At 36.4% G+C, this 9,256-nt stretch overlaps 1 protein-coding gene across 6 annotated transcripts in view; it reads right to left on the reverse strand.

Moving 5' to 3' along the window:
* frya (furry homolog a (Drosophila)) overlaps positions 1-9,256 on the reverse strand; it is a 128,245-nt gene that overhangs the window by 100,496 nt on the left and 18,493 nt on the right. The window contains exon 1 of one of the 6 annotated variants that reach the window (XM_056473865.1): positions 5,526-5,675. The exons of 4 other annotated variants lie outside the window; for them this stretch is intronic. In XM_056473865.1, coding sequence (XP_056329840.1) covers positions 5,526-5,595 — 70 coding nt within the window. In that variant the 5' untranslated portion in view covers positions 5,596-5,675. Of the gene's footprint in view, positions 1-5,525; positions 5,676-9,256 lie in introns of those variants that run through there. One more of the 6 variants, XM_056473867.1, reaches the window with a different exon arrangement.

Consider the following 9,256-nt stretch of genomic DNA (forward strand, 5'->3'; position numbering starts at 1 on the left):
AGGAGCCTCTGAGCTGCTCCCACCAGAGACAATACAACACACAGTACTACAACGCCTCTCCATTTCACACATACACACTTTGACATGGGACACACACATAAACACAGACAGCAAATTACACCTCTTTTTTTCTTTCTAAAACAAATCCCGTTGTGTCCTCCCAACATTTTTCATGCTCAGGGAGTGGACAACAAGCACTGGGAAAAAAAAATCTCCCTCTGATGTAAATACAGTGGGTTCTTGCATTCTCAGACCCCTACTGTGTACAAAAGGCCCCTGGGGAAAACAAACATAACTGTATATAAATGAACCTATAAAATGACATCCATTTTCAGATGCTTATCAGGATGTTAGCATGCAAAGCCCACTCATATCTCACTGCTTACATTCATTAGTGGTCCGGGAAAAATCCTAGCTGTCATTGATCAATCCCAAAATCCTGAAACTGAAGACATGAGCAATGACAACAACTTGCTGAAGTCCTACACAGAATAAAAGCCAAGATGTGACATCCAGAGGTCACATATCGGACGCCCATGGCCATCCACACCTATAGTATTCTATAACCTGAAGTAACAGGATCAGGTTGCGTAACAGGCCAAACACACTGAAGTGTTTGAAGAGAGTTGGCTATCCCTGTGTCTCACAGAAAGGTCAGGAAGACAAACAAAAAAAAAAGTGGAAAAATGAGAAATGTTCGCAGATATTTGAGACATGCTGATTATGACAGCTAAAAAACAAGGACATTTTTCCTGGATTTAGCTATTAGGCCTAAGGACACTCGCAGCTTTAAACCTCTCAGCCAGTGCTAAAAATATATTTGGTACACTGTGCAAAGCACATTTGATTTAGTGATAAGAACGTTTCACCCATTTACTCTGAGGCAGAGAAAGAGATTATGATTTGGTCTCAAAAACTGAGGATTACACTGTCAGGGTGAACAAATTTTAAATGATCGTTTTTATGAATTTTGATTTTATGCAGACTTGAAAAGATGATCATACTTCATACTTTGCTTTAAAAAATTATTCACTTCTAAATTGCCAAAAATAGCATGAAAGTACTAGCATGAAACTACATTGGAGGTATAAAAAACACAATCGAAAAAAATATAACCTTAACCTGCAGTGTGACCTTAAAGGGGTAGTCCACAGTGTATTTTTAAGGCTTGGTTTTGTTTATAAGATGCAAAGCAATGTGTGCTCAAGCTTCACTTATAGAAAATTACGTTATTTTGTCATATATCTTACTTTGATTATATACAGCTACTCAGCTAACATGAAAACGACTGCCGTATTTCCTAGTTCCTCTGAAAGGCCCGCCCTCCAGAGGCTCTGATTGGTCAGCTAACATAATGTGCTGTTATTCGCGAATCAGCTCCACGTCACGCCTTTACAAGCATGTGCTTTTGCGCTGTGTAAACAGTCCAGTCAGAGTAGCTGTTAGCAGCCTGAATCGGACAGAAAAATGAAGAGCACACAGCTCATGCCTACTCTCTAAAATAAAATCTGACAAGTGTCTTTCACATATATTCAGAATAATCATGTTTAAGTAATATAAAATGTTCTCATATCTTTTGCGAGTTTGTTATTTGAGATGTAGAACGCACGGAAAGCAGCCGCATAAACAGACACTGCATACGCTGCTGAAGATTGTGGGTGTTTACAGGGGTTTGACTAAAAAATATGAATTTGTAGCTAAATAGTTAGCCTAACAGCATTTTCCGTTGTTCACATTCTTGTTTACATCCACACTACAACATACTGTTGACTTTAGAAACTGTGCATGAAGTTGATCAATTTTTAAAAATAAAAATACTCTAAGTAAGGCTCACAATCCACAGCTCTGTCAGTTGGAGGAGTTTTAACCGAATCCAGCACTGAAATGAGAGAGATTCTGGAAGTTCTCCTTTGTCAAACACTAACTATATATTTTTTATAATTCTCTAGAGCAAAATTAAAATGAAACTGTAATCACTTCTCTCTCTGTGTCATGTACTTTGGAAGCCCAAATACAGAAACAGAACGAGCTCTGTGGAAATAGCAGCATTTGGACGGCATTTTAGCTTTCTCTGCTATAACATTACAGCGCCTCCAGCCACGCACCTTCGCTGCGCAGGATGTATGCATTTGGTGAATGCGTGTAACCTGAAGCCATTATACATCACTAGCCCGGATGTATTTTTTTGTAGACCCCAAACTTCGTTCGCTGTAGGCTTTGCTAAGCTAACTCTGTAAAAGACAATGTCTCCCTTTGCATTGAACTTTGAGCATATTACATTCAGAGATGTTGTTTATGATCACACAGCTGCATTACACATCAACTAAAGTTAAAGTATGATATCGTAGTGGACCACCAATTTAATATTTTAGTAGCATCTGTGATTTATTTTTACTTATTCATTTACCTATTAAACAATAGGAAGTTTAAATGAACAATATTAATTTCAAGTATAATGCCAAAATATAACTCATTTTGAGCTCATTTGAAAACTCTGTTTCACTACATTTTGAATTTAGTAAACTACTGATGACAAGGTGCAAAGCTTATATTAATTTTTAGGCAACACACAGCTACATTTTAACATCAGAAGAGTTGCAGGTATTAATGTTGAGTGGAATAACATTGACTTTCAATCATATTTAATTACATACTGATCAAATTACAAACTGATCAACTATAGAGAAAAGAAAGACACAATTGTGAAATTATTAAACAATTATTAACCTTTTACTCAAATCCATAAGTAAATCCAAAGAAATGTTGGCCTTTTTTCAGAGTTTTATTTTTTAAACTAAGAAAACCAAACTACAATTGTGAACCCACCCTTAAAGTAAACCTACACCGATTTCTAATGAGAGACATTGTCAAGTTATCACAAAACTGCACAGAATCCTCAACAGCTACTGCTGCTGCAAGCTGATTGGCTGAGGGCTGACCATCCCTCTCAGCTGATTGGTGGGTTCAGCTGCTGAGGACAAGCACCTGATGCACACTGCTCTAGGGAGCATACTACCAGAACATCAGGACAGGGATTACAAAGCAATACAAACAAAAATGTCAGCCACATCCACCACTTCATTCAAAACAAACACATAACAAACAGTCTGTTCTGTACTAAAAGTAGTGTTGACATTAAATTATGCAATAGATAACATTTTTGATGCATCTAATCACTGTAATAGCATCAGATGTCAATGGGAATGTTTGAAAAGCTCTGTCTTCATTTACAATACTAACACATAGTGCTAGAACACTCTGTCCTTAAAAGGATAGTTCAGCCAAGAGAAAAATTCACCCTTGTGTCTTTCTTTCTTCAGAAAATTATATTTTGGGAAAATGTCTCTGTACTTTTTATTCACACTTGTTTGTTCTACATTGTAAAAATAGAAATATTAAATATCAGAAGAGTTAAAATATCTAAGATGAACAGAAACTCTTGTGCTTCATTAAGAAATTCGTATTTTGCTAAGTCACAAATATAGAACAAATATAATAGAAATTTTAAATATCAGGAAATATTAAATATTTTTAGAAGCTGGAGTATAGGCCAAAAAAAGCAGGTTTATATGAATAGAATTAATTTGAGGTATAACTTCTCAATACAGCTCCTTTATATATACTAAGCATGGGACGATAACCGTTTTCAAGGTACAGCGGTTATATATACCGCAGTTTGATATATACCGCTGTCATCCAATCCATCCTCTGCACTTCAATCACCGTCTGGTTCGGCTCAGCTGCCAAAACTGACCTCCGTAGACTACAGCGAATAGTCCGGACTGCTGAACGAATCACTGGCACAACCCTTCCTACACTTCAGGAACTGTACTCTTCCAGAGTGAGTAAAAGGGCTCGCAAAATCACTCTGGACGCCTCACACCCAGCACACTACCTGTTCGAACTGTTACCGTCTGGTCGGCGCTTCAGAGCACCGAGCACAAAAACAGCCAGACACAGGAAAAGTTTCTTTCCTCAGGCTGTCTACCTTATGAACAGTTAAATATTCCCCTACTGTGCAATAAATATGTGCAATACTTTCTCATACGCACTTGTACACAGCACCTTATATCAATATACAATGCAATACTTTCTACATTCGCACTTGTACACAGCACCTTATAACCTGTATATTTATAACAATCTGTACATACAACTCAACATCCAGGTTTCTTCACTAACCGCATCTGTTTAATGTTCATCATTTTTTATTATTATTATTTTCTTTTTTCAGATTATTTTGTGTTGTCACATGTCACTTTATGTACACTGGAAGCTTCTGTAGCCAAAACAAATTCCTTGTGTGTGTGAAGCACACTTGGCAATAAAACTGATTCTGATTCTGATTCTGATTCTGATTCTGAATAAGTGAAGTTTTTTAAAACCGCCAAAATTTTCTGCTATATTGTTCCTAACGTATGTGTAAGATTTTTTATTTACTATTTTTTTTTAAAAAACAGTATCTCCAGCAGAAAAGATATTCAAAGATGCCAATTTAAATTGTAAAGAAATCAGCATTTCAGAAACTAATGAAGACAGCAAAAGTTAATGATTCATTTTCATTATTCAGTCTGACATGTTTACTGCTCCAAGATATTTTAAATGTTTCTCAAAATAAAATATATTATGTTCAAAAGGGGAAAAAAAAGCTTTAGTTTTTTTACCCAGACATTTACAGAGAATATATTTTAGAGCAGTAATCACAATGCTGTGAAACTGAGATATCTTTATCCAAGTTTTTCATACCGTCAGAATCTTATACCAGCCCATGACTAATATTTACACATATAAACATAACCATGGGGGTATGAATAATTTCGAGCTTGACTGCAGACACACACAAACACAGAGCTGAAAATATAAGAGCTCACCTGAAAAAAAGTGTGATTTATTAGTGAAGTTTGTTATTTATTCGTTATATAGTAAATATAGTATAAATAATACATAAAAAGTATAAATATATAGAATAAATCACACATAAATTAGTTAAAACAAAACATTTATATCAACTACTGATCTAACTACTGATCACAAGTACTGATCGCAATGTTTTCAGACAAGTTTATTTTCATTTTAGGCAATGCGTTTTAACTTAAGATGAGTTACGAAATAAATTTTTAGTGGAATAACCCTCATTTTAAATCACGACAAATTAAATCCGAGTGATTTTTTGAAGAGAGAATTTGAATGAACAATTAATTAATCCTATAAAACTAGTCACCAAATAATAATTCATTAAAGCTGCCTGAATATTTTACAGTACACACACAGAAAGCTTTATAAAATAAGCAGAATGAGATTTCTGCAATCTAATTCATGAGCATCGGCCACATGCAAACAAAAATACCCAAACCAAAGTTCATATTACTCTGACTCAATCGAATCCCCAGAATACCAATCAAAGAGCACCATGACACGTGCACCAAAGCACCAAACTCGCCCTCTTCTCACATGCAAACTAAGTCTGGATGCGTCCTGCCAAATATTGGCTGCAATCCCGCAGCTCAGAGCGCCAAGATACTCACTGCTGCTCCAGGACTTCAACAGGGACTTGATGCTGATCTCAAAGAAACCTGAGTCCTGCTGGCTGGCCATTTCTGCGGCCGGTCAGTCAGAGGATGCTGTCGTCCCGTTTCTTTCCACCTCCCGCCGGAGCAGGCAGGTGGAATCAGCTGCTATTGGAAAGTGATGCGAAACAGAGATGTTGCAGCCACAGACTGAGCCAGAACACAGCGCCACAGATCCGCTAAGCTCTCTTTCTCTCTCTCTCTCCCAATGTGTGTTCAGCCCACCCTCCCTCTCTCCCTTGCTCTCTCTAGGCAGGTTCACTTTAAATAACCCTGTGTCGGAGGCTGCGAGCGGTGCAGGGGAGAGCAGTAGAAATCCTCTTAGCCCCGCGTGGTTAATTATAACCTCTGTTTGCATGCATCCCAAGGGAGAGAGAGAATGAGAGAGAGAGACTATCCTGATGGTCCTCCTCGGCCTGAGTGTGTGAGAATAGTCACGAAAGCAGAATCTGCTAGGTTAGTATACTGATGTATACAGAGAAGGAAGAAGCTGAAGGTGATGAGACACAAGCAACCCTTTTTCTTCTACTTGTTTTTATATGGTACGTGCACATGTTTCGGATGGTGGTAGTAAGAAGTAAGTGATGCCATGGGATGAAATTGAAATTAAAATGATAGATTGATATTACTGCACAGGGGCTCAAAACACGGATATACTGGACACTTAAAAAAACAAAACTTTAATCTCATGGCATTAGATGCTAATTTTGAAACTAATTGATGCGGATAATGGTCAAATGATGAGTTTTATGTCATTTTTCCAATTTTTTAATCAATTATTTCAAGCCGCTAGTCAAATCAGCTATTTAGAATGATTTTGAAGGATCATGTGACACTGAACACTCAAAAAAGCAAACTACGTATTTAAAATGAGTTGAAACAACACAATTCTTAGGTTTGTTTTAGGACAGCTTAATTGTTGTATGTTCAATCTACTTAAATTTGCAAAAACTATTAAGTTAACAATTGGTTTGTGTTGGAACAACATGAAGATATAGGGCATATGCACAGCTAGTGTTTCTTCTAATGCCGATAAACTTCTGATGAATGGTTAATGTGAATTTTACAAGCCTCCTTTTACAGCATTGATGTTTTAATGTAATTAAAATACAATCAGTTAAATAGACTTTTGCATTCATTTAGTTGTGCATGAGCCGTCAGAATCAGCAGGCTAGCGCAGAAACTCCATTGAAAATAAATTTCAATACTTTAAAGACATGGAGCAGAAAAATGTACTTTAATGTAGTGCTTCTTGTACATTCTGAGACCCACTTTATATTGTATATCAATCAGGCAGTGAAGATCGTTAATTTTTAATGAAAACAGACCTTAAGCGCACCGATTTTGTAACTGCATACAGTTAACTGGAAGCGCTTGACTCAGGTTACTGCAAAATTAAAAGTCCTTCTGTATACTTCTGCTTATATCCTATCGTGGGGAACACAGCATTACTTACAGTGTGCAGGAGCCAAACAAATCAGCTTTGACATCCCAGAAATACATTTTGTTTTACAATATATGTAAAAAGAAAATATTTTATAATATTCCTGTCTTTCCTGTATTTTATTTACAGCTGCAGCCTTGGTGAACATAAGAAATGTAAGAGAAAAAAAAATCTTACAGAATTCAAACATCTGAATGGTGTTTTTTATGATTTTTATATTATTAAAAAAAATCTTAAAAGTGTGCTTACACATTTCTTAAAAATAAAATGAGACTGTATATAATACAAAGATATATAAAACAATACATTTTTGGGGTACTGTATATTGCAAATCCTACTATTAGTGGGGCATCCATGATTTTTCTTTGAGTCTTCATTTTGACACTAGGCATGGGCTGGTATAAGTTTCTGATGGTATGATAACCTTGGATAAAAATACCACGGTTTCACAGTATTGTGATTACTGCTCTAAAATAAGTTATTTTTTAAATGTCTGAGTAAAAAAAAAAAAAACTTTTTTACTCCAGTGAACACAATACATTTTATTTAAGGAAACATTTATAATATTTTGGAACGGTTAACATCTCAGGCTAAATATTTAAAATAAATCATAAAACTTCTGCTGTCTTCATTGATTTCAAAAACACAAATTACAAACATAAAAATCATTTATGGCCCATTTCCACTGAGTGGTACAGTACGGTACGGGTCACCTTTATCAGGCTTGCATTTCCACTGCCAAAAGGGTACCAATGACATGGTGTACGACAAACTTTCAGTTGACATCATTCTCGCTCAAGCAAATGTCAAAGTACAGCTGTACGGGTCGTTAATTAATTTAAAATAATTAGTTAAAAAACTTGAACGATATTAATGATTTGACATAGTTCCGGAAACTTCCTACATCTGTTTATCCATCTGACTTCACAGTTTTGTTCCCCCCCCCCCCCCCCCCGCCCCCCCCCCTAATTTTAAAGAATATCTCAACGGCGAACGCATCAAGTATAAAAGCATTGTCCTTTTCGTGAGGTGCTCGCACACTTAACAGTTATCATTGTTATTTGTATAATCAACCGTTAGACGGCCTTGTAAACAACTACGAGGCACGGGGCAGATTCTGCTCTTGTTCTTGGCTTTGAGGCTGTTCATTATCGTCCCATGCCTATTTGACACTGTGTTGAATTTGGCTTGAATGTAGCTAAAGTCCCCATTTATCACAAGTGTCAGTCAAGTGTGCAGTTAAAACAGAAAAAAAAGAAATTTATAAGCACATGCATGCATAAACACAAACCCATTTTAACTCACTATCTTTGTAATTTCTTAGCTGAAGGACAAATCAGAAGCTCATAGAAGACACCGAAGGTCAAACGCAGCACAAGCATAGGTGTAATCAATGCACAGGTAAATAAGATCACTTTGTGACATGTCTAGTAAGGAAAAATCTGCTTACTGCACAAACACATGTGCAATTTCAGCATGGTGGACCAGCGTAACCATTCTATATAACTGGCGTTGGTCAGGTCTTTATACCAATAGCTCTACAATGTAAACAAGGGACTATTTGAGATTCTGCATTGAGGACACATGCAGCTGATTTGCTGGCAAGCCCTGCACATCCTGAGTCACTCCATAATCCCATCATGCTCCTCTCTATCCCTCTGATGTCAAGAACTTGGCCTTAATTACATAATGCTTACACTCTATTTAGAGTTGACCATTTGTGATAAATGGGAAAATAACTCTTAAAATACTTTTAAAAATATGAGCACGATGCAGCTAGTACGATGAAAGCTAAAGAATTTAAAGGATTAGGTCAAACAAAACTAAATTATCATGGTTTGCACTTAATTTTACAGCTTGCTACAACTTGTCTACAACTTCACAGACACCTCCACGTCACATTTCTGTTTGTTGTCAAAACTGAGAGTTGGAGGGGCGTGGTTAAGTATGTTATAAGTATATTAGTACCTCAGACAGATGTAATCTGAGAATTTAACTGAAAACAAACAGGAGGTGCATTTTCAGATTTCAATTATAGATTACACAGGAAAACATTAGTTTTTTCTTGATGACATGCAGAGATGAATTATTCACCACAAAACTAGAAATTGGTTAGTTTTGATTTCATTTGTACCTCAAGGGTTAATACCTACTAACGGAATGGTTGTACTCACTGTAAAAAGTAAATAGTATGTACATGTGAAACTGTAATGTCAAGTCACCAAATTCTGTGATCATTTACTCA

The sequence above is a fragment of the Danio aesculapii genome, chromosome 15 (assembly GCF_903798145.1).
Source record: "Danio aesculapii chromosome 15, fDanAes4.1, whole genome shotgun sequence".
NCBI lineage: Eukaryota > Metazoa > Chordata > Actinopteri > Cypriniformes > Danionidae > Danio > Danio aesculapii.